This window comes from Rhopalosiphum padi, chromosome 3 (assembly GCF_020882245.1).
Source record: "Rhopalosiphum padi isolate XX-2018 chromosome 3, ASM2088224v1, whole genome shotgun sequence".
Taxonomy (NCBI): domain Eukaryota; kingdom Metazoa; phylum Arthropoda; class Insecta; order Hemiptera; family Aphididae; genus Rhopalosiphum; species Rhopalosiphum padi.
Window position 1 is genome coordinate 68,912,247 of NC_083599.1, and position 27,477 is coordinate 68,939,723.

The 27,477-nt window shown below is 24.4% G+C and overlaps 3 protein-coding genes and 1 long non-coding RNA gene across 7 annotated transcripts; 1 reads left to right on the forward strand and 3 right to left on the reverse strand.

Annotated features, from left to right (window-relative positions):
* Positions 1–150: 150 nt before the first annotated feature.
* On the reverse strand, positions 151–4,960 carry LOC132926775 (small ubiquitin-related modifier 2-like). Its single transcript, XM_060991171.1, has 3 exons — positions 3,250–4,960; positions 2,414–2,530; positions 151–607 (listed from the first exon to the last, which is right to left on the reverse strand). The coding sequence occupies exons 1-3, from the start codon at positions 3,265–3,267 to the stop codon at positions 458–460; spliced, it is 285 nt and encodes a 94-aa protein (XP_060847154.1). The 5' UTR covers positions 3,268–4,960; the 3' UTR covers positions 151–457.
* A 443-nt stretch (positions 4,961–5,403) lies between these two features.
* On the reverse strand, positions 5,404–10,096 carry LOC132926773 (transcription termination factor 5, mitochondrial). 2 transcript variants are annotated; one of them, XM_060991168.1, is made up of 9 exons: positions 9,710–10,096; positions 8,854–9,031; positions 8,512–8,609; positions 8,075–8,214; positions 7,486–7,807; positions 7,263–7,430; positions 6,222–6,466; positions 5,910–6,134; positions 5,404–5,849 (listed from the first exon to the last, which is right to left on the reverse strand). In XM_060991168.1, exons 2-9 carry the CDS (start codon positions 8,981–8,983, stop codon positions 5,591–5,593), a joined length of 1,587 nt encoding a protein of 528 aa, XP_060847151.1. In that variant the 5' UTR covers positions 8,984–9,031; positions 9,710–10,096; the 3' UTR covers positions 5,404–5,590. The 2 variants fall into 2 exon arrangements, with proteins under 2 accessions (XP_060847151.1, XP_060847152.1); XM_060991169.1 differs by lacking the exons at positions 8,512–8,609; positions 9,710–10,096 and having other exon boundaries at positions 8,854–8,995.
* Positions 10,097–10,140: 44 nt separating this feature from the next.
* On the forward strand, positions 10,141–27,401 carry LOC132926776 (uncharacterized). Of its 3 annotated transcripts, XR_009661522.1 has the most exons (4): positions 10,141–10,367; positions 14,506–14,625; positions 20,038–20,222; positions 20,285–20,965. It is a non-coding gene; the product is annotated as an uncharacterized LOC132926776 (long non-coding RNA). The 3 variants fall into 3 exon arrangements; XR_009661524.1 differs by lacking the exons at positions 20,038–20,222; positions 20,285–20,965 and adding an exon at positions 27,260–27,401; XR_009661523.1 differs by lacking the exon at positions 20,038–20,222.
* On the reverse strand, positions 13,927–15,331 carry LOC132926774 (E3 ubiquitin-protein ligase Mdm2-like). The gene is given in 3 exon segments (XM_060991170.1): positions 13,927–14,303; positions 15,192–15,305; positions 15,308–15,331. Coding segments are annotated over 3 exon segments (474 nt in total). The 3' UTR covers positions 13,927–13,967.
* Positions 27,402–27,477: the final 76 nt, after the last annotated feature.

The window sequence follows — 27,477 nt, forward strand, 5'->3', positions numbered from 1 at the left end:
GTACCTGCTCAACATAGCCAAATTTATACAATATGTGGAACACCTTTTAATAATCGGATTGAATATATTATTTTAATAATCACAATAACTATAATAGCATTTACACATTTTAATGAATCATTTAAAATAATAAAACAAATTAAAAAATCTCATTGATTATATTAAAAGTTTATTAAGCTAGAGAAATATGAAAAAAATAATAATAGTATGAATAAATTTGTTTACAAATAATTTTACAGTAAATATTTTATCTATGATCCATACACATCAAATTTATCTGTTTATTGTAATTAATTCTTGAGTTGATTATAAATTTGTATTATTCATAACTTTTTTTAATATTGCCAGCTTTAGTGGAAAATAGAAAATATTTGGTATTGCGGTTTCAAAAACTAATGATATACATGAAATGTGATTTATAAATAAAATATAAACTTATACATAAAATAATAAATAGTTAATAGTAGTTAAAATAAAAGCAACCGCCAGTCTGCTGTTGGTAACATTCTATTGTATCTCCTTCTTCCATTCCAAAAGAATAAGGAGTGTGGTCTTCACTAATTGGCTGTCCGTCAAATCTGAATCTTACAGATGCCACAGGTAAACCCTAAAATATTAAAATTTTGAATGAATTAGATTATAAATGTTAAACTAGCACATAGGTTTATTTAGTTAATACTAGCTGTATAGAGATATAAAATATTTATAATAACATTTAAAATGTATAAATATTTTTTGAAACAATGATTCATCATTAACTAACATCTTACAGTGTTTACTGTTTTTGTACACCATACTTATATTTTTTGTCTACATCTCAAAAATATATCACTTGGAAAATGTATGTTGAGCAATTCACATAAAAATTATTTAGATTTAATATTAGTTAATTGATATATCATTAAACTTAACTTTGATATATAAATTTTAAAGCAAGTTACAAGTGAATACAATATTAAAATACATTTAAAATGATTAAAATTTGCATCAATTTTAAATTATAAAAAAAAAGAACTTCATTCAAACTTCAGAATGTTGTTACCTTCAATAATATATCATTCAACACTAATATTAAAACTAAACCATATTCAACTTAAAATTGATATGATTGCTTCACACCTGAATGTTGTCTCAGTTTTACGAATATATAGCATATTAAAAACTGTTTCACCAGGGCAAAAACCAATCAGGCTGTAGTCTGTCTAAATTAAGCAACCACATTTTCACACTGAAAGAAAACTGTACAATATAGTTTTTAATGTTGTTTAGTAAATGTTCTTTTTTAGTGTGAAAATGTTGTTGCTAACTTGGAATACAGCTCCCTAGTGGTGCATACAATTTTGTAATATTACTTTTTTTTCTAAAATTATGAGTAATCTAAACGGTTTTAAATAAAAGTAGTGTGTTTAATTAAATACAAAACTAAAAAAACAACCTAAATAGTATTGTTTTAACTTAGTTATAATGAAAATAGTAGGGTTTCTATTTCTAGAACCTATAGAGACAATATGGTAAATAGAATTTATTATTTTTGAGTTAATAAAACATTACATTCATACAAATATGATATTAAAAAAACATGAAACTAAGTTGAATTTAATTATTTTACAGCAAATCAATTTAGTAAATCTTATTTGTATAAAATGGATACAAAAACATTCTATAAAATAAGACTAATTAATGGAATATAACCAAAAATATACAAGTATAATTTAAAAACCATATTTATATTTTATTTACCTCCATAATGTAAGACACACAAAAATAGTGGTTAGCTAAATATCTAAATTAAACGAGTCAAGATTATGAATTATTTATTAAATATAATATTGAGTAAAATTATTATTTTGGCGATTTATCTAAAACCTAACTATGTAATAAATTAATTTAATAACACCAAGTTATATTTTTTTATATATACAACAGTAAATGGTAGACACCAGTGATGAAAAATATAAAGAAATAGAGTAAAATTCAGATAATATAACAGGGTTATCATTTGTCTTATCAATAAGATAAAATATAACTACTAATATTGATTTTCGGTAATAATTTAAAATTATGCTAACCATCAAAAATGTAATTGGTAGAAATTCACCCAACTTATTATGTACCCATACACAAATAAGTTGATGATTGTCTACTTTCCACTACTTGTCAGTGTAATTTTACACTTAGTTAATCGATATGGTTAGTAAAATTCAAGTAAGCAACTACAGTTGCTAAACAACCATGGTGTTTTGTTCACTGACAATCAGTTAGTAATTTTGTACAATTAAAATCAATAGTTAAATTAATTCTTGATTGAATACATTCCAATTAAATAAAAATATGTCTTATTAAGTCTAAAATTTAGTTACTGTTACTAATAGTAACAATTGCAATAAATTACTTCTTAATAGCTTATACTTACAGCTCTTTCACAATAAGCAATCATGAGCTTTTTGAAAGAAGTATGCTGCTTAATCTTGAATTGGATCACAGTGTTCTCCTGGCCAAGAACCTTAAGATTAATGTATTCAGGTAATTCCTAAAATACAATATATTTTTTAATAATGATTAATGTTTAAAAATTAACAACATTAAAATTTGTAACTAACGTCAAAATCTTATAACATAATAATTCAATAACAAGCTAATGTTATTGTATCAAAAACTTTTTACACACAATCTAAAATTGATTTTTAATAACCACACAATTATGAACTTAGTCAGAAGTAAGTTGACTTATGCTAAATATAATCAATGTTAACGATAATAAATGTCAACAGTAATTGAGGTAAGTCAATGATGGCGGTAAATTACAGGTTCGGGGTAAATAATTTAACTTATGAATGATATATTCAATGGTACCGCCACTTCTGGGACTATCCACATAACGACCTTCAAATATGACAAAATGCCATGGTTGATCAGTATACACTATACAGCACTGTTGAAATGCTGAATTTTAGAAAAACTTGATTATTTAACGAGACGCGTATGAAACAAACAAGCATGTGCGGGAATGAAACAAGACGTTAACAAACCGGATTGAGAACCAACGCTAAAAATACTATACATGTTAAGATAGAAAATGCGCGGGCACGACGCTAACTTGAGTACGAGGTGTCAACACGTCCGACGCGCACGAACATACGTGGGCAACAGACGCGATGGACCGTCGATTTTTCCATCATCCGACGCCATTACAGAACGCCAACTCGTGTTTTTATTTTGCGCGCGCTACGTGAACTTGTAAATACTTACTCTTTTTACTGATGCCATTTTTGATGTGTATAAATAAATTGATTATTCGACGAACGGTGTTGAAGAAAACGCGACAGACGCCAGTCGCCACAGTCAAACAACAGACAACAACAGACAACAAAATACAAATGGAAGCGAAATGCGAAGCACTGAATGCGGCGGTTAACCATGGTAGTTGGATGGTCAATCATTGTTGCCACTCGATGTATCTTTTGTTAAGTTGGTACCACTGTCTGTCGGCATTACGAACATGGCTTAAGATAAGCTTATCTTAAGCCATGATTACGAATACGAATTGCTTTGGGTTGCAGTGTTTACCTCGAACATTAAAACTTTCACAACGTTCAACTACTCCGAATTTGGTTACCATGGTTGAAATATATATAATATATCAACCATGGCAGTTACTACGAAAGCCGAAAGCCCGAAAGGCAGTAGGCACGTCTAGGCACTAAGGCAGTAAGTTGCTACAGAGTGTAGACTACAGATAAAGAAATTCCACAAAAAATGTAATGTGAGGTACTTCGAATTTATAAAATAATTAAATTTAGGAAATATTACAATATTACTTATTAGTTATTACTTATTACCACGACGACACGTTAATACCACTATATAATTTTACTGCGTTTTTATTTCATAATTTCATAACCAATAAGACAAGTAATAACCATTTTAATTAAAAAGAAAAAGTGCATAATATTATAGTTGAAGTATTAACTATTTAAAACCTCTATTTTATATATTTTATAATATCCCAATCTACCCGTGTAAACGTTTTGTCATAAGTTATTAAAATGTTTGTAGCCTTGTAGGCACTAAAGGTAATATTCCTTAAAAATGGTTTTACAAAAACAAAATAGACGTAATTTTTTAACTATTATTTATTATACTTAGAGAACGTTTTCACAAATTATTAATTTTTATAGATTAATATTAATAACTAAATATTTTTAAATCACCATATGTGCAGCCCCCATATTATAAATCCATTTCCTTGGACCCGTAGGACAAAAAGTTAAATAAATTAAAGACCATTCGTTTGAATTTTGATTCTGAGACGTTAATTTTTCAGAAAAATTATCCACTGAATAATTTACAGCTTATTACACAATAAATACTGTCTGAGCGAATAAATATGAATAGTAGGTTCATAGATAAATTAATTTATATATTGTAATATTGTATAGACATATAGTGATTAGTGTTTTATACTGTGAATTGAAAAAAAACCACATAAATAATAAGTAATCAATAATTAACTCTTAACTTTAAAAATATATTTGTATAGTAATATTATAATATAGGTACCGACAACGGCAAAAACATTAATATACATTTTGCAATTAATAAAACAAATAGGTATTCAGGGCCGGATTTAGGACTAGGCTACCTAGGCTATAGCCTAGAGGCGCCACGACTTGGGGGGCGCTAAGCCGTGGATGGTGAAATTTTTTTGTTGTTGTATAGATACTATAATATGAATACTATCCGCAAATTTAATTTACGAGAATTTATATAGTTGAACTTAAATATTAGTAATGAATAATGTTAATTATTATAAATTAATTTGCTGTTGTAAATATATATTATGTTACGAGCAATGTGGAATACCGGGCAATGTATACACTGCCCGGTCAATGCTTTGTCCTGCCCGATTAATGTAAATCACGAATTTTTTTTTAACCAACTAATATTATTTTTTATTATTATAAATTATAATTATTACCTATTTACAGTATTGATTTTTTTTTAAAACAATGATTATTAATTTTATTGTATCATAATATTACAAATATTTTGACGGAATAACAAAACAAATTAACAAATATGTACATCATTTTAGTTTTATAAACGACACTATATACTTCATTACTTTTTGTACTTTGTCATGTTTTAAAAATGGAATCCAAATTTTACGAACATTTGAACAAAGTTATCGAAACGAAAAATATTAACAGTACTTGTATTATATTTACTATTCTATTTAATGTATTTTAACTAAATCATAAGTTAATTTCAAAATGTTTATAAGAAATTCTTAAATTCTGAATTAAGTATAATATGAAATTAGGTATACTTAAATTGCATATATAAAAAAATGAACTTGGATTAAAAATGAACAGTTGAGTAAATTGATAAAAATTGGTTAAATTTTAAGTTTAGAAATATTGTTTTATTTATAAATCATCATCAAGTATCATAACATTCAACCGATTAGTACTACAATAATTTAAAGAATAAATTAACACATTTTATGCTGGCAATTTATCATGTAATCTTATTAGTTAATACCTAACTTGATTACAATAAACAAGTTTTTGATTTAACATATAATTTATCAGAGTAATTTATTAGATGGATCATGATCCAATTCTTCTGTATCATCAAATGTGGCTTTAGGAGAATCTGATAATGGTATTTTATTTATTTTTTCATTGGTATTCCAAACACCATCACCTGAAAAATGATAATCCTTTTCCAAATTATACAATACTAGTGGTAATAAATATTCAGATTTGATTGATCCAGACACATTTCGTAAATAGGAAACATTCTTCATTTTTTCAGTAGATATCAATGCATCTTTAATTTTATGTCTAAAAATGCAATAAATATGTTAAAAAAATAATATTAAACTTTTCGAATAGTTATATTACACTGGATACAATAAAATCTGTGAGCAATGGCATAATTGGTCTTTGGTAAAATTATTCTTTTTAAGAAACTCAAAAGATTTTCGTATTGTTAACAAAGAAATATACTGCCAATATGGATGGCGTTCTAATAATGAACGTAACTCGTTTTTGTCTTCTCCCAATTCTTTCGTCAAATATATCATTATATCATTGGTTTTCCCTTTATCATTACCATTGCAATTAAATCTATAAAATACAATAAAATTAATTAACTGTAAATTATTGAATATTACACTTTAAAATCATACAAAAAATAAAGATTTATGTAAGAACCTGTTAAATGAATAATTGTTTGTAACTAATAAATTTAATGACACACAATTTTTGCTCTGTAAGTACTTCAAACGTGAATTTACTTTTGTATAGTAGTAAATGAGTCTAGCAACTTGTGGATTGTTTATAAATGATGCCAACTCTGGTGTTTCTTTTAATTTACTTAATCTTTCATAAATAGTGTTACTTCCTAATGTATAGATTTCTGGTGCTTTAGCTAATGAAGATTCGGGAATTCCAAAGTCCTGTTATATAAAAATTTTATTACTTTAAACAAATATATTGTATATAAAGAACACGTTACACCCAAATTCATTGCGTCCTTCTTACAAGAGTATAATTTATCAAATTTACCCCAAACAATTCGTGCTTGGTTCCGCAAACAAACAACGTGGGTATCACATCATAAATGAATAACATAATGATTCTGAATTCATGGCTAAAAACAATTAGTATGTTATTTATTGAGTTAATGATACTAATTATTGCTTGTAAAGTTTCTATTGTTCATTAAACAAATTAATTTAATTAATAATTTATTTTATCATCCCTAGACAGCATATTTAAATATTTCTTTTGATTATTTTGGCATGCCAACAAAATATTGCAAAATCAATATATAAAGCAGAATAAATATTGCCAGCATAAAATATAACAACAATTTAGTTAAAATATAATAAATGTTTAATTTTTACTACCAACTTAAATTGTATTATATTAAACATATTTTTATAATTTTTATCAATACTACTATATATTAATACAACAATATTGTATGTTTTGAAATATATAAAATTTTTATTTGAGTTTTACATATTATTTTATAATTATATTATTGCTATATTTTATACAGGCAATATATTGGTTTCACAATATTTTACCAGCGAATCAGCAATATTTTGTAGGCAATTCGACATTTTTCATTATAACATACTAATTTATTTATGCAATAATATTTTATATACATTATTCATTCAACTGTATATATTATATAACACTTAAACACTAAGTACTACAGTACAATATACAAGTTTTAAGTACCTCAAAATGTTTTCTTATTTGTCCAATTGTATTCCACGGAGTAAGAATTATTTTGGGATGCTTACTTAAGATTGATTTTGCATCCGTACCACAAAGATTTTTAAAATTATCTAAAATTGCTCGTGTATTATCGGGATCACTGTGTATCAAATAAGAATGTCTTCTAATCTATATAAAATGAATATACTGATTACTAAATTTTAAGTAATAAATTAAATGTTACCTTTTCTTCAGTGAAATTAAATTCATTAAGTAAAATATCAATACTTCTATCCATAAGTCTATAACTCTTATTAAATAGTCTGTGGTAAATAGCTTGTGCATATTTTAAGTTTTCTATGTTCATTTTAATTTTCCATCCAATATATAATTTAAATATATTTTTTTGAACCTGATTCCACGAAAGAGACTCATCACAACATGCTGGATATAATTCAGTTGGAAAATTGATAAATGATAATATATTATGTCCAACATCAACATGTTTATGAATTAAATTTTCATTTTTTAATGACTGAATAGACTTTTTCGATATAAATTTAAATCTATAATAAATAATGAATTATATTAGTTATAAATATTGTATTTAATGATGAACTGATAGTTAATTATTTTTCTTTTTAAATAACAAACTACCAGTAAAAAAGGAATTTAAATTCTAAAAGATAAAAATCCTATGTGTAATAAAAACACTGGCATTGTATACAACAAGTATTGATAAAATAAGATAAATACAAAAAAATGATAATTATCAAAAAAAATATCTATACCCATTGGGTTATAATTAAAATTACATATACATAATAAACTACCTTAATAGTGTTTTTGAATCAATTTTATTCTTGATAAAACCTCCTTCTTCTAAAAGCATTGCATAATTTTTAATAGTGATTGAATGAAGTGTTAATACTTGAATTTTTTTGATAATATCATCTTTGGAAACCCCAAAACGCTAAAACAAGTTAAGCAAAATAATAATAATTTAATTAACAAACATTCAGTTTTATTATAATTAAAAACTACCTATAATAATTTAATTTTATAACAAAATTTGAAGTACCTTACTCTTATGAGTTATAAATTAACTTCTTAAAACAATTGTTATGAATTATTGTATTTATTTACTTTTATAATTGTATGAGTAATGTCAAATATATAGGTTGACTAATTAATAATTATATTATACTTGACCAAATTGCTAAAAAAAATTATTTGAATACATAATATTTTCTATTACAAATGAAAATACCGTTAATAAAGACAAGTTATCAGACAGTGAAGAATATGAATCATTTTGAAACGATGGATACTTTTTAACAATTCTCCGAACTTCATTTTCAGGTAAACCTAAAAATAATTGCAATAATAATAATTAAAATCTTAATCAATAAATTATATTTAAAAAAAAAACAATGGTCACACAGACTTTTTAAAAAAAATTAGAACATGGTGTATTACTTTATGCAAATATATTTGTAATACAACTTGAATTATTTATTAATTTATTATTTTAATTTCTCTATCGGAGGTTCTAACCTGTAGCAAACAAATGTATGCTGCCATTGTAAATAAGCTATAAAATAATAATTACCTAAATTTTGTTGAAAAAATTGTATAACATCATTGTTTACATTAAATGCCGTACAATAACAACATGTCTGATAAATATTTTGTACAAAACAAATTTTGTTCAAATTAAAATGCACAACTTTATGGAGCATTGTTAAATATTCTTGAATGATTATTCAACTTGAACTATTAATTTGCAACTGTAAATAAACAAACAATAATTACAATTATAGTACATTCCTGTTAAATTGAGTGTATTAAATAATTTAATTTAGTTGTTTTCATCAGGTATTCATTGCAAATATGAATTAATGCCACTAATGTAATTTTAATTATTTCAAAGCTCTACCTTGTTATTTTTATTATAAGAATTTCTATGTAATTATTACACGTTGTTGGGTTGTACAATTCATATAAGAGAATTTTTTTAATATTTTAGTTGTATTTGATGGCCATCATCGTGTTAGTATAGATGATTTGTATATAAGTACTCTCGTAGAACATATTTTATTATTTTTAATGTATAATATTTCATAAATCTTGCAAAATGATAACATGGCCTGAATAATCCAAAACAGAAAACCAACAATTAACACGAACAAGCAATAAGTTGATAAATTATTACATATTTATGTTATATTTTCGAAACGTAGTAGACAAATATATAAGCTTTATTGAACAACAAAACATCAAATTATTGATTAGCCGTAGATTTTAAATTCGCTTGAAATTTAAATAATTCAAATAAACCTCATCGGAGATCAAGGATTCAAACAATTCTTTGATGTCTTGACATATTATTTAGTTTCAAATTAACAAATGAATTAGATTGGATAATAAAACTACCGACTCGATAATCAAAAACACAGTATACTTACAACAACGTATTCCAATGATTATGTGTACACCGTCTGCTGCCTAATACGTCGAGCTCTGAACGTTTGATTGTCAAAATTTCAAACCACTGCCATAAGTCGTACTCATTGAAATTTAAAATCGCACGTTATCGCAGTTCATGACAACAGCTCACTAATATTATCACGTCGTGTTATGAACGTAGTGATAAACAGTTCGTAAGTTAGTAAGTTAATAGTGTTGTTGTAGCCGGCCGTGCTACCCACGACTCCGTGGAACCATATTATTATGGTTGAACGATATTGGTGTTATCTATGTCGGCGCCCGTTCAAGAAATTCGTCCGGTCGAACCGGTGCGACAACCAAACGTGCCGCTACGTTTACGGCTTGCACCGTACTACATTATAATAATATTATAATCACATCACTGATAGCTGCTGGTGTATTGGTAATATTTTGGCGAATCGACAACGACGCCAACGCACATCCGCGGTTTGAACCGTAGCTAAATATCGTGTATTTGAATTAGATCAATAACTTTTAGCATTCGACTGCACCACACACGTACAGCACGGTACAGAAATCTGTTGGTGGTGTACAGCATCTACATAATAATATACTGAGTACTCTACGTTTCTACAGATACCTACTTTCGATAACAAGGATCGACTGTTCAACTCGGTGCGTACAAATTGTGTTCCCATATTTGAATGCCTACCTACTGGTATGAAAGAAAAATAATATACCGACGGAGTGTGCGATTGGGAAACGAAAAACTTTAAACTGACTGAGTTCGCAGCTGGGGGGGAAAAAGTAAAATATATTAATTATGAAATTTTTATTTTTATTTTGTGCATGTTACGTAGTGCATCTGTATAGTTCTGATCAAAATACAAATATACGACCGAACTAAAGAATTTATGGGAGAAAATATTTAACTATTAAAAAAAAAAAAATAAATAGGTATCTAATTCAAATACATTAAGAGTTCATCTTTTAACTGTTAACCAATATAAGACATTGAATGTATGTATTTATTATTTTATACGACTTAATAATACAGTATACCACTATACTACACACGTCATATCAAATATTTTTGAGTTAACATAAGAAAAAACATTTTTATTTTCTCATAGTCCCAAGTTGGTAAAATTAGTTTTTTTTTTTCTATATTGAATGGTCCTCTCATATTAAAACATGGACTCAATTAGTATTATACTTTAATTTTATATGACTCTGTGTATAGTCGTTCAATTATCAAACTTACCTTTAAATGCGATAATAAAAGTCCTTCAATATTTAAATTCAATTTTGTTTTAAACTATATTTTTTTTTACCTACCTACAAATTACAATCAATAACAATTACTATTATTATTATGTGTAAACTATAAAAACATATTATTATACTTCAGTAATATTATTTATGTAGCATTATATGACAATGAGATTAGGTAACTACTTTGTATTATTTATTATTAATTATACATAAAAACCATGATAATATAAATATATCAAATAAACTGATCGAAATCTAGTCTATAATTATTATAATAAATTGTACAAATTAAACTAAATTTCAGCAGATATTGATAACCACTAAGTACCTCTTGGCCAAGCTTTTGAAACGTCTCAATTTATGTTATTACATTTGTGTTTACATTAAATTTTATAATTGATTGATTCATTCAAATATTAAAAAGTTAAATTGATTTTTCTGAATATAATATTTGCTTATTAAGACTTAAGAAACACAATAGATATGTATATGTGGATACAATATGCTCCTAAGAAAATAAATTAGATAAAAGAGAATTATAAGCTATGAATTTAAGATAAGAATAACATAACATAATTTACTTTGAATTACATATTACAATCTTAAAAATCCTTAATAAAAAATAACTTCTAGGATTTCAATATAATTTTTAGTCATTTGTTTTAAATACATAATATTTCTAAATTAATATTCTTGTCTTCTAAGTCTTGTATTTAAAATATTATTTTATATATAATAACTTTGATTACCTACTAATTAGTATTAGTATGCTGAACTATATGATTTACTAATAGTTCAATACACATCATATTATCAGTTAAAAAATAACTATAAAGTTAAAACTTATAAAAAATCCTCGAAACGCAGTATTCAGTAAATAATTATAAAACTTATTAATCTATTTACCAATAACACCAATGATTTATACAATTTAAATTATAAATTACTATTTTTTATTAGTCTACTAGCTAAAGCAGTGTTTCTCAAGCAATGTGTTGCAAAATATGACATCATTTACAAAAATCAATAGGTATTTGAAATAATTTTGATGATTTTAAAAATAAGTTATCTGTTATTGACATTTATCATTATATTTTATTTTATATTTTTGCTTTGTTATTTTTAAGTTTACTCAACCAATTAAAATTAAATACTGAGTATAACCCATTATCCTTGTTTTTGTTATATGTCTTAAATTATGAAATATTTTAATAGTGTATCGCCATTATTAGGGCTAGGATTTCAATGCAGTAAAAAATTATAAAATATGCATTTTATTTACAAAAAAAATATTAGATTTTATTATTATATGCTATCAAAGTTGGGCATCATTCGAATACAATTTTACTTATATTATATATTTTACTCATATTCACCGTTTATAATACTAAAAATTATTAGAAGTGTTTTGAATCCCTTATTCTTCTTTAGTACCAAGTCCATTTTAGTTTAGATAGGTAGTATATTTACGATGATTCGACAAATAACCCAATAATTATAATTGTTGACTAATTAAATACCATTTAAAATTAACCAAATGTGCAAAAATAAAAAAATAAAAAATTGTTCTATTTAATCGAGCCAAATTGTGGCCATAATATCTGAAAACCAATCGATTTGGACATAAGAAAAAACATGCAAATGCATAGAAATCCTAGCCATAGCCATAATACAAAAGTTGAGAAACACTGTGCTAAAGCTTATATAATATTATGATGTGTATAAGGAGTCTTAGAAAATACATTAATATGATAAAAATAACAATATTACCAAGTATATACAATATAAGTGAATATTAAAATATATTTTATACTGAAAAAATTATAAATAACTGTAGCACTAACGTATTTTAAATATAATATAATGTATTACAGAAAAAAAAATAATTTTAAGAATAGCATATATTTTACAAAATATTTAATATAATGAATAAAACCAAAAAAACTTAGTCCTCAATTTAGAAACAATAATACCAATTGCATTATTATAATATCTAGTATTATAGCCCAGGTTGTAGCTATGTTATAATTTCTTGTAAGTAGTACTTAAACTAAAATAAACATACAAATTTGTGGTATAATGCATTTAAATTATTTAAACCATAATATTTATAGATATTGGTATTAATTATCTTAGCTTAAAAAATAAAAACTTAAAAAGAGTTGATTGTTACATTTAATTTAATTTATGAATATCCGTGTTTCTTTGTATTTTAAGTACTTTCTCAAAAGGGTAAGCCAATTACTTATAATCAATTGAGCCAAGCCAATATAAATTATAAAAATTTTGGAGATAAAATATTTTCTAGTATATTGAAAAGTTTAGATTACATTATATATGTGATTAATATTCATATATTTTGTTTAAATTGATACCTTATAGATAAATATATTTATTTTATTACACATGTATTATTATTAATGCCAATTGACATACCACTTTTTATAACTATTGTATATATAAAAATAAAGTGTTAATACCAAGATATAAATGGCAGGATTTTTCAATATTTAATTCTAAAGAATTATTATTTAGCAATTCTTGTTGAAATATAATAATTTAGTGATTATATAGTAACTACTTAAACCTATATTTAATTTATCATATAATTTATTTAAGGAATTCTCATTAAATAACAAAATAGTATCATTATTCATCAGCAAAACAAATAACTTTACTATAAATGTTAATGTTAAATAAGGCATTAATTAGAAGCTATAAAGTAATATGTATCAATGAAAATAATGATTGAATTTTATTTTTAAGTAAATATTTAAATATGATTACAGGAAAATTTTATATTTTTTGTGTTATTTATTTTATTAGTAAAATCCATTTTTATCTAATTTATAAAAAGGTAAAAAAAAATAAACATTAATCAAAAAATGTTAAACCAGGAAAAAATATTGAATACAATAAATTAATACCAAAACTATTTACATAAAATTACCCTATACTATATGTATGAATATTATGCATAATATTATAAGACATTTAAAATTAATCAACAATCATTTTTGTTACACATTTAATTTTGACATTACAAAGAGGACATGTATTTGACGTACTCCATAAGTGTTTAGCACAAGAATAACAAGTTACAATGTGCCCAATTTTCCCGTGGTTTATTATTCCATTTCTTTGGTTTAAACAACAAATAATGCATAAGTTATCTTTATTTTGCCCATTATCCTCATTTGATTTATTTTCATTTGGAAACATGTTATTTGAATTTGATTTCTTAAAATTTGTTTCTTTAATTAAATTGCTTACTTTCTTATTCAATTTTTTGATGTTTTTTGGCTTTGGTCTTTTTTTGAAAAATTCCTTACGATACTAAAAAAAAAAAAAAAAATACAAGAAATTTGTTCAACAATTAAAATATAATCATATATTTATACTTTATAACTAATAAAATCATTTATACTTATTATATATATAAGGGAGAGATAAGCAGAGTACCTGCTCCCAATTTATTAAGTGGCTTTTCTAACATAGTTGAATACTTAAATGTAAATATGTTTTTTAACTGTTTTAGTGTTGAAAATGTATGTTCAGGTGCTGCAGAAGTAACAGTCATGTTGCAAATAATATGCATGGTGCACAGCTTAATAGTTTATAATTTAATAGCTTCTAGTGGGACACTCTAAGTGGATAAGTGAGTACCTTTGATTGGGATTACACATTACTAAATAATAACTGATTCAGTATTTTTATTTTATTATATAAGTCTTATACCACAAAATGACTTAAAGGAGCCCTCTTCTTAGTCCTCCTAGGTATGCCACGACTTATAAAAATAAGAATTTTATGATTGAGCAGTATATCTCCGTAGCAATTTATACAATAGCCAATATTGATATTGTTATTATCGTGTTAGCTATAAACTATCACTATCAGTCACCAGTTAATTTGCCAAAAAATTAGGCTATGATGAAATAATTATTTGATGACTATTTATGTATTAAAGTATTTAAGTGTCAAGTCTTAAGTATAAATCATTTTTAAATAAATAGTATACCTACTTATATAAAGAGAATATATATATATATATATTATTAGCAAACTACTATTTCATTAGAATACATAGAACTTATTATTTGCTCAACCTAATAACTAAAAAATAATACCTACCTACATTAATTAATTAAAAACAAGCGATGATTTTAATTTTAAATTTATATAAATAAAATAAAATATTAATTCCATAAAAATATTACTTACTCGAAAACATATAAAACAAAATTGATAATACGGATTTGAATTTTCTTCTCCACACTGAAGACATTTTCGAAAACAAGCCGGAAGTGTCAGATTTATATTAGATGTGGTCAATTGATAATCCGTATCCTCATTGTATCCATTGTCAATATCAGGTAACATGTCATTGAAAACTTTAATGTTATGAGAAATCTAAAAATTAAACAATTTTGTTAATTAAAAATAAATATAAATATAAATTGCTTGTGTAAGTGGAAATAGAAAATGTAGAGTTTTGACAAACTATTTTTATCATAATATATTATGTAGTGTTAATTCCTAATTTAATTTACTTACATTTACAATTAATCAATTATCTAGGTACCAAGTCATGGTTAATGTTAATAATTTATTTCAATATAACACAATAAAAAAATATTTTTTGAAAATATCTATCAACAAATATTTAAAACTAGATAAAATTATATTAAATTACAAGATTAAGAAAATTACTTCAGAAGAGGAAATATCTTCATTATTTTTCAATTTCAAATACAATAAAAGCCACTTATTAGAAAAACAATCTTATTATTGAAATGTAATATCCCCTAGCTTAGCTATCCATATATTATTAAAACATTGAAAATCAATTGGATTATTGCTACAAACAAAAAAATGTTAGAAGTTAATAGACTCAGTTAATTTCCTCATGAGAGTAGCTCAACACCATGTATATAAATAAAGAATTTAATAGCATTAATCTTAAAAATCCATGATCATTAAGTTTTTCAGCAAAGCAAAGATCAGACATCATTTGATATATTTAAAAAAAAGCCTTAACACGTATAATATATAATTAATTTATAATATAATAATAATACAAATAGTTATGTACTTTTTTTCAATAGAAATATTTTTTAATAGTATCCGCCCAAATATGGAATAAGTATTAAATATTTATACTCATATACATAACATGGTATAAATAATAATTAAATAAATAAGTACTGTATCCAAAAATAATCTATTAAAAAATTGGTTAATTAAAATATTTCATAATACTCCAAGAGTGTTGCTAATGAGCAGCTTCTACTATATTGTTAATGTTAATTATTATAACCTAATTCATTAATGCAGTGGTCGGCAACCTTTTTGGACTCTCAGGCCACATTTACAAATAAAAAAGAATTTTCAGGTTAGACATAAATAAAAATTTTATATTCTTAAATTCTTTATTACAAAAAAAAAAAATACTGTCTTAAACTTTAAAATAATAAAATGTATAAAATTCATAAAATGAAAAAAATTGTTGTTCTAGAATTTAAAGCAGGCCGTACACAATAGCCCACCACACCATTAATGTGTTATTATAAACATAGTTTACCTAAGTTTGGTTTAATTTCAGATAACATACACTTTTTTCAATGTAAATAATAATACATAAAAAATAAATTTAATGTATTGTAACTAAATTTAAATTTTACCTCCTTAGTTAGTATTATTGAAGAATCTGATGAATCTAAATGAATATTATGGTATGATGATGAACTCCTGACTTCATATTCTTCATTTTCATTAGTAATTTCTTTATCATCATTACAAATACTGCATTCACTTAAATAACTTTCGGTAGATGAAGCAGTTACACTGATAGCTTCAACTAAAAATAAATTAGATACAACTATGCATATAAATTTTAACGAATATTGGGTTGGCATAACAAATTATTATACAAAAAAACCCTTCTGAATAGAGTTCTCTTACTACTATCCCCGAAATTTTTATTTAAATAGGTGCTTAGTTAGATTATATTATTAACTACTGTTATATTTGATATAATAAAACCAATCTTAAAAATAATCTGTATTTAATTATCAATCTATATGAAACTTTTTAGTGCTTCATAATGTGATGTTTACTTTTAATATATATATAGATGCTAACATGCAGTTGTGTAATTAGGGGGGGATTTGGCCGATTTGGGTATCAAATTCGATCCCGTGAATTTTTTTTTTTTAAATACTGATTAACTAAATTTATCTACTGATTTAACAATAAATATTATTGTAAATTATTAAATATTTTGTAATTATTTGTTTCTTTGTCATATACGTACATACATTTATTGCATTGAAAGGAGATGCTTATGATAAATACAATTTTTTTGGGAGGGAGGGGGGTTATAGATAAAATATAAAAACATTTCATCCCCCCTAAAAACATGACCAAATTACACCATTTCTAACTTGAATCTGACAATTAATATTGATGGATGTCAATTTATCAACAATAGAACAACTTGAGAGTATTTAAGTATATATTTGAATATTAATTAGAATTTTTATTAATTTATCTTTGTAAAAAAAAAAAATCATTACACAAAACTACACACAATTTCCAACTTGTTTAATAATTTATTGATCATTCAAAAAAAAAAAAAAAAAAAAATAAAATAAATGATAGTCAAGTGAGTACTACTCTATTGTACATTAGATCTCAAGTAGATCACTGTTTTGGATATATTTAATTTAAATTTAATGATTTATTCATTGTATATGAAAAACAAATCTGAGCAGAGACAGTTTGTTAGCCTATACTCGTATCAATAACTAATAAGTATATTTCATGGTATGTTTTTAAATATTTCTATGAAAGTAATTTATTTTACTTTTAGTATTATAGCTAGTAGGTTAATATTTGTATTCAAAAATATTGTATTTATTATATATTTATATTATTATTAATTGTTATAATAATTAAAAATATATATTCATACAAAATCATATCAACTTATACGTATAACTCAAAATTTAAAACAAATTATTGTAAATGCCTACTTTAAAACAGTAAATATAGGTTCATAATATAAATTGATATATTAAAATAAATCTAAAATGTCATTGCGTATAGTAAAATTTCCAATGATATACTTAAAAGTTATAAATCCCCATTAATACTGTCTTTAATTTATAACAAAATAATATCATTATTTATCATTAAAATACATAATTTTATTTAAATATGAACTTATTCAAAATGTCTATAAAAATGAATTGTGTTTGTATATTTTTTAGATTATTTCTAGTATGAAATATTTATGAGGAATATTGCATATTTAAATCTTAACTTTAAAAATTAAGGATTTTATAAATTGTTTACTACAAAAATATTGTGATAGTGTATTTTTAATAATTTTACTCAGACAGAATAACTTTTGTGGAATCTAGTATTACATTCTCAAAAGTTTTGATTAGTTCATTTTTTTTCATTGACTTTTATAGAAAAAAAAACATTGCTCATGTCTTAAATAGCTCAAAAAGAGTAGGTACACCATATAAAGAAAATTATAATATAAACATTTGATAAAAAAATTAAATATTTATATGGTTATTCATTTTTGAATTACAACAAAAAACAAAAATAGCTTGTGAATAAATAGTTAATATATTATGAGTAAATAGATTGTTTTAGAAATTTACAATTTAAATAGTCATAAAAAATTAATTTGACTCCAGTAGAATTTTATTTTGAATATATATTGAAAATTTATAAAGAACCTTGTATACAATTTAAAATCTTATAGACAACATTTTTTTTTTCATTTCTAATTACAAAATAATTTGAAATTTTCGAATTTTTGTCAAAAATCAAAATTCAATTGCTTTTAATGAAGAATACTGTGAATATAAAATTTCAATATTTTTTATTTAGGAAATAAACCACTTATTAAGAACCATGTACTTAATTTTCAAGCATTTTTGTATTGAAGCATAATTAAATTATAATTAATTTAACAATAATTAAAATTGCAATCGTCTATAGTTTAAAAAAATTCAAAATATTTTAAAAATTATAAAATGTATAGAAAATAATAATATACACCTAAATAAGATTTCAAAATTTTGCAGTACATCATTTTTGAGATAAAAAAATTAATTTAGTAAAATAACTGGTTTAGCATAAAAATTCCAGTTTTTCCTTAATATTTTATTAGTTTTACCCAATTATAAAACTTTTTAATTTTAACCATTTTAAAATAAAAACTAGATCCAAATTTCTATGTGTATAGTATACAGACAGTATAGTACACTGTATACAGACACAAAATACACACACAGCATTGTAAATCAATATAATTATATTGAATATATGATATTTTATCGCACTGCTCTTCAAAATCTAAAATGCAATTATAATATATAAATTGATGATAGGTTATATATATATAATTAAATTTATTAGTATGCATTTACTTTTATACTTAGCAATTCTTGATTATTATTTTATATATTTTTAGATACTGTTTTTATAATAATTTAAATTTGATAAAATAATCATCTATTTAATACATACACATTTTTTATACAATACCTGTTGATCTTGTCTGAGTGCTTCCTATACTATTAGTCTTTGATTCATCTGTATCAGTGGACATTTGTGGAAGCGGTGATTGTAACTTACAGTTATATAAGTATCGTGACTTTTTTCCACCCCACGTAACATCAAACTCTTCATTATTTAAGTTTTCTATAACAATATTACAACATATTTATACTGGCTTGTATCAATAGTTCAAATAAAAAATAAAGAAGAAAATATACAACCTAAAACAAGTATTATAACACTTTACCAATATATGCCATGAATACTGAATTTTATAATTATATTAAATTTGATAAATTTTCTAGGAGTTAGGGCAATTTTAGTAATATCAATTATAGTACTAATATTTAATATGGGTGATTTGCTCCTTGAACACTAATCTCTCTAGATTTTTTCTAACATTCAGATAGTTATAATACATTTATAATTATTGAATTATAAAAAGATTATCGATAAGTATTTACTCATGTTCTTTTTTTTTTAAAAGACAGACAATATTCTAATGCTGGAAAACAATATTTTACTCTAATTAGTTTTCAAGCATCAATTTTATTGATGACAAAAAATATTTTTCAATTAAGAGAGAATTCTTTTGAATATGGTCACAAACTTTAAGTATATACCTGTTGTGGGTATTATGCTATTATGAAAAATAAATTATATGCTGTTAAGGTAAATAACTTTGAAATTATAATTATGATTCATAAAATAATTGTAATGTTTAATTGTTATAGATATTATTCAAAAACAAAACTACTGCTCAAGCCAACTATACATATACAACAGGTTTGACAAAATGTCATCGTATGGTTTCACTTCTTTTGTATAGGTATTAAAATACATCTGTTACTGATATATCACGCAGCACGTCAAAAAAAAAAAATATTCAAAAGAAAATAAAGAAGTATTTACTATTAATTATATGGTATACAAATAATTAACTATGAAGCTAATAAGCTGTTACTAATACCAGTAATACCCATAATATTTATTTTGATGAATAATCGACGACTAACCAAACAATTGAAGATTTAAGTGAAATTCTACCCTTGGAAAATGTTATTAATTCTTAAGATTTCTCTAGAACTTCGAAAAATAATATACAAATGTTGTTTGAGATTTGTATTTTTTTTTTTAAACGTGATATAGCTTCAAAGACCACAGGACAATATGACAGTGTAAAATGGTCTTAGTAAAAAATTATGTTTAACTTCTAGAATTTCTTAAAAGTGTGAATAATGAAGGTGTGCCTTAATACTTACTATATGTATGTATATGACGTAATGGTTATAATACAATTATGTACTATTTTTTAGGTTTAATATTGTTAGATATATGCATTAATGTATTAATATAAGATTAATATTTGTATAATATTATACCCAATACATTTTTCTTAAATTTATAATTTACAATTTTTGGTTATTTTGTTTAATCCAGACTCATTAATTAGGACAACCAAAAGCCCAATTATTCCAGATTAATGAGGTTCTACTGTATTGATATTTTGTTATATTTTTACCATCCAAAATTCATTCCTTATATGTTAATAGACAATTATTGAATTTTATATATTATAAAAATATGTATATCCTTGATTATATTAAACTTTATGTATATATGCATTTATATTTGGATTAATTTCAAACATAGGTAATTATGAAAAATTGATAAATAATAACCATTTAATAATAATTGCATTTTCATTACAAAAAATAACATAATTTATATGTATAATAAATCATTAACTATTTTTAAATAATATAGTTTTAAAAATTTTAATTAGTATTAGTTTATATATATATAATAAATAATGATCATCATAAAATATTTTCTTTTACAATAAAAACTTAATATTAGAATTTAAATTTTATATTTTTATGTGTTGTCATTATTTGTAAACAGATACTCGACTTCTTTTACTATTTGATTTTGGAAATTTACTAATGCAGCATTGAAAACTAATGGTGATTTTTTATAAAGCACTTTGAAAATATGTTAAGATAATAAACTTCTTCAGCCTAACCACTACTTTTTCAAAGTAAATTCTGCTCTAGCTATTCTTTTTGTATTCAGAAATTGTTTGGAGTGAATTGTGGAGACATAAGAAAAGAGGTGAATATTTAAGGAAATTTCTGATGGTATCATACTACCATGTCTGAATTTAGGAAATCCTTATCAGCTTAAACCAAATTACGTGGTCGTAATGTATTTAAAACTCCACAGTGGCCTACAATTGTTTTATCGAAAGTGAATCCAGGATACAATTTACTATCAAAATTAATAACACCTACAGGAGCCACTTTAATAACTTCATTCAATGTATTTTCATATTTATAAAATCTATATGTGAGTTGTTAGTTCAAGTGATTTAGAAATATCACATGGAATTTCAGCACGATCTCCTACAATTTATAAAATAATTCAAATAAAACATTCTGGTAAGCAAGTTTAGTTCTAACTTTTTGAAGGTATTGTATTCATTAAGTAAATATATACAATTTCACAAAGAAACCCTAGTTAATGTTAAAATAATATTACCTATGGTGAATTCAATAGTTTTATATCTAAATGCTAAGTCTGGGTAAGCTAAATTAAATTTTAATTTTATAAAAGCCATGCAAATTTGGTCTTTTAGAAAAAAATTTTCAACATTCCAATTATTATAATAATAAATAAATGAAACTTTGGAATATAAATTAACAATTATATCAAACATAAATTTCCTAATACTGCAAACTGCAGTAAAACTAAAATAATTTATTATCCTATTCTAGAGAATGGTAACCAAACGGACAATTATTAAGAAAGAATTTTTCTTTTTTTTAAATCTACAACTTCTTGTTGAAGAAAATACATAACACGTACTAGTTTTGGATGGTATAACTAAGGCTAGGTTTTCTATGCAGTAAAAAATTGGAAAATATGCATTTTATTTACCAACAAATTTTTTTAAATATAGATAATTAGATTTTATTATTACATGCTATTATTATATTAGTTTATATTATTAATTATTAGTTATTGTTATTACATTATATTATTATATAATTTTAAATTTTTAAATGTGGACGACCAGTGATTAAACCGAAGAATAGATTTATATGCATTATATAATTATGGTAGTAAAAATAATTTAATAATACTTATTAATTAATTTAAATTAAGCTAAACAACATTATTTTAAATCCATTCTACTCCAATACATTTATGATATATAAATTATAGTTCATTAAGTATAAGTTTGTGATAGTCTATGATAGACACAGTATTATACAAACAAACATGGGCATTTATTTTCTAAAAAAAATATACAGCTTATATTAAATTTATTTTGAATCATACATTCATACATTATATTAATATCCAGTGGTTTCACAAACTTTTTGAACTACAGGGGCACCTGGCACATATCCATCAAACCCATCCGACCTAAAAATTGAAAGAGCGATTGCCACAAAAAAAGAGTTCTTTTGATACCATTGTTAATATATACAACTATTTATGATTACAGAATAAATAAAATAATTACTAACAACTAATAAAAAACAAAATAAATCAGTGAAAGTTGTTATGAAGATGGATGTAGAAATAAAAGGAATGGAATACCAAAGAAATTATAATTAGATAGAGTACAAATATATCATACATGAAGATAGCTGGTATAACTGCTGTAGTAGATTGAATCTATATAGGTAAAGGATGAGTGGTTAATCCCATAGGTATTATTGGGAGAGTATTGCAAAAAAAATGACTAACAATTAATAAAAAAAAATAATGATATAAATCATTAACTTAAAAAAAAAATAACCAATAACAAACATTAAATTAATATAAACATAAAGTTATAATTGGATCTAAAAGGTAAATATTTTCTTTTACATATTTTGTATATAAAGAGAAATAATTTCAAAATCAAATTTTTTCTACCTATGTAGTTTTTATGGGATGAACTGTGATAACAGTTTGTTTTGAACCATCAGTCTCATAAATAGACAATTTGACATCAATACAATATAGACCTTAATATACACTCTACCTAGCTTTTACTTTTTAATTTCTACCTCATACTGAGTGTAAGGTCTATGCAATATATACCAATATATTATATATATAAGCACCTCTTTGTGCCTAATATGTTTTATACTAGTATATAATCTATAGGTTGAAAATTAATTTCATATTTCATCAATTTGTCAAGATTTTTTAGGTAACAAAGTAATTCTATCTTTAATCCCGGCCAAGAGTCAAGACTAAAAGCTCTAAATATAAGGATTGCATTTTATTACGTATTCACATCATAATAATTTAAAATACTATCTAACTAACAAACAAATTACATTTATAAAATATAATAGTACAATATAATGTTTTGCATTTTTTTTATTTTACCTGTCTACGAAAAATATTATTATAGATTTTTATATTTTTATGAAAAATATAATAAGTACCTCCTGTATTGGCAAACTATACTATTTTTGAATATGGTTTATGGAATACAAAAAAATCCTTTCTCATCCTCAACATTAATATATAACAATATTAATGTCAACAAACTTTGTCCTATAGCGGTGCCCCAAGACTCGACATGATAAAGTAACAAAGTTTGTTGGACATTTATGTAAGTACCTATAATATATCTACACAGCCACATTTATGATAAAATCACATGGTAATAATATGGTGTAATGACATCAACAGTATTTTGTTTTTGTTTTACATTTGATGGACTGCGCACACGATCACGATACTCCTTATTATTATTTATTCGGTAAAATGTTTTTTATTTATATATTCACTACAGTAGTTTTTATTATTTACCTAACTATGATAAATTGATAACTCAATTAACTCCACAGAACGGCATGATACCGTTTGCCTACACTACAATATAATATTAATATAAATAGTATCATAACGTCGGCAAAACCTTGTAAGTCACTCTTATAGTCTTATCAAATTATTCAGAAACAGCAAAAGACTGTGGTACGTACTAATATTTGTCAATTATAAGTAGTCATAACTTTATTCTCATTTTATAACTATAAAAATTGTCAAGTAACATGTTTAAAATAATACAAGTCATAATCGGGTGTTACGCTAAAACCCTGAACAGGACGAGACCGATTATACCCGTCATAATCACATGTAATCCGTAAAAGTATTAATAGTGAAGTACTGAAGTTGACTTGCGAGGTTTTGTTATTGTCTATTGATACTATATAGTTACGAGATTTTGTTTTAGCGTATTATTTTACGAAAATACCGGGAAAACTATTGATAATATGATATAAAAATGTGCAGAAAAAATGTTTTTTTATTATTTCGACTTACGAGGTTTTGCCGTGTAGCCAGCCGTCAATTGCCAATAGGTAAGGTAAGCTATATAATAAATAATAATGTTATTTTATTACGAGATTCGGACTGTATGAAAACATGTATTGACCCAATACCTACTCTGTACTCAACATAAGTCCTTTGCAAAAATCACAACGATTTGTATGCAATAGTATTATTATTATATATTTATATAAACAGTCGTACCATCAATGTCGCTTTGAATAGATCTCTTCAACGAGCTCGTTTGCTGGTGGGGGTGATCAGCCATGTCAGGAAACGTATTTCAATTTTAATTTCGTATTTAAGAAGTAGTTCACGAAGTACCTACTCCTGTTTCGCACAACTTACTATATTATTAAAATATAAATAATCCACTCAGTTGCCCGATTTGAATTATTATTATTATTTCAAACGATCAACAAATATACAACGGACAGAGAGACGAGGAGCAGAACCATCTGCACACGTACGACTTATAATATTAAAAACGTTATTGAAATGTATTATATAGATAATTCGTATTTTTGAAATGTTGGTTATTGTACATGTACTAAGTGTAATGCGAAGATGTACACAGTCAAGTGGCGTCCGCGCGAGTGACTGTGAGCAGTGTGAGCGCAAGAATGCGTTATCGTTATACGTCCGATCGACAATTTTTAAAATTCACATTCCTAAGCTAAGTATTGTCGTCTGCCAAAATGGTGAAATGAATATGCCCAAACGTCCACTATGTTTTTTTATAAATTATATTTATTTATATTAATATTCATAGTAATCGTTATAAATATCTATCACATTAAACATTAATTTTCGTGTGTATTACACATTTTATGTCATTACACATAAAATAAATATGTATATAATAAATAAATATAAAATTAATTTAAAAATATAAATTGTATGTATTATGTATCAACTGGTTTAAAATAAATATGTATGTAATCTTTAATTTAATTCAGTTACATTTTTTGAATCCCGTCAAGACGGAAAAATGTCATGGTCCCATGCGATTTCGTCTTATTGAGGTTTTACTGTATTACATTTTTATTATAGTTGACATAATGTGACTATTAATAGTTGGTCGGGAAGGTGGTTTCTACTCTCAATTGTACATCTTGGACTGGTCAAAACCTGTCCCGATTTGTTGTAAACGCGGACGTACCTTACCTATACTGTCACTATTATTGTTACATGCGAATACCGGTAGGTATCTTAATTTTATGTATGGATATAAATTTTATATTTAAAATACAACTTGTCAACTTTCTGAAGTTTTCCATTGAAGTCAATATTAATAATAATAATATAAAATACGAAATACAACCATAATATTATGAGAATATGACAAATGGCAATATATGTTTTAAACATTTTAAGCATATTATGATAAATATATTTTTTACATTAATAGACATTAGACTTAGACCTGGCCACCTGGTTACAACCAATTAGGTTCAACGGAGGGGCAACTCTAAGGGACCCTAGGAGCCACCCCCAGACCCAGGTCCGCATTTCTAAATAATTGTATATTGTTAAAAAAAAAGTTACAAGCAAAAAACATATTATTATACTATCGAATAAGTATTATAGACATGTACAAGTATGTAGATAGAGATATGACGGTATGTATCTGCTATCTACATTGGGTATATTATTCGTTTGCTATATAAGATAATTGATATACTTCTATTATACCCCTACAAGTTTACTGAAGGCAAAATTGAATATCTTAAACATTTAATACATCAGCATAAATCTATGTATATAAGACTATTTTATGATACATTAAAACCTAAGCATCACTTATTAACATATTAGCTATCCCACTATTATTCGATATGTAGGATCTTTAAGACATTTCTGGTGCTTTCTCTTTGAGGGGAAACAGTAAATACAATGAACTTAAAACTTATGCATGTACCACATCATCACCTAAAAATACTACATTGACATTAGCAAAAAATGTCAATATAAATTTTCTTATATTTTATTACAATCTATTAATTACCCTGCACGCTGCCTTGAAACAAAACCATTGTAGATATAAGCAGCTTATATTCAAATACCTACATAATACCTATATCAAAATTTCTCTTACCACATCTGGCACATCTGTTTTTTATTGTTACGATCAAATAGAGTTCATAAGAATGGTTTACATAAGAGGATATTATTTAACAAAATGTATTGAAGAAATTTATTTATTTGACACAAACTTCATCAGGCAGATTAATGATCCGTCTAAAAGAATTTTTTTAATAATTTATATTTTTCCAACCATAATTCTATGTATATAATAACGTTATTTTCATATTTGTATATAATATTATTATTTTTTAATCTTTGATTAATATTTTAGCATTATTTAGTTTACAGTATTTCAATTAAAATAATAATGGATAGACCAGCAGAAACATCTATGAATTATTCAAATTGTATTGATGCTTTGAACTCTTGTTGATGATTTGAACTGTACTGGTGCTTTAAATTATGCTGATAATGCTGCAAGTATTATATTTTATCCACGCTTACAAAATAATTTAACAAACTATTTAGTCTTAAAAATAGCAATTTTAAAATAAATTGT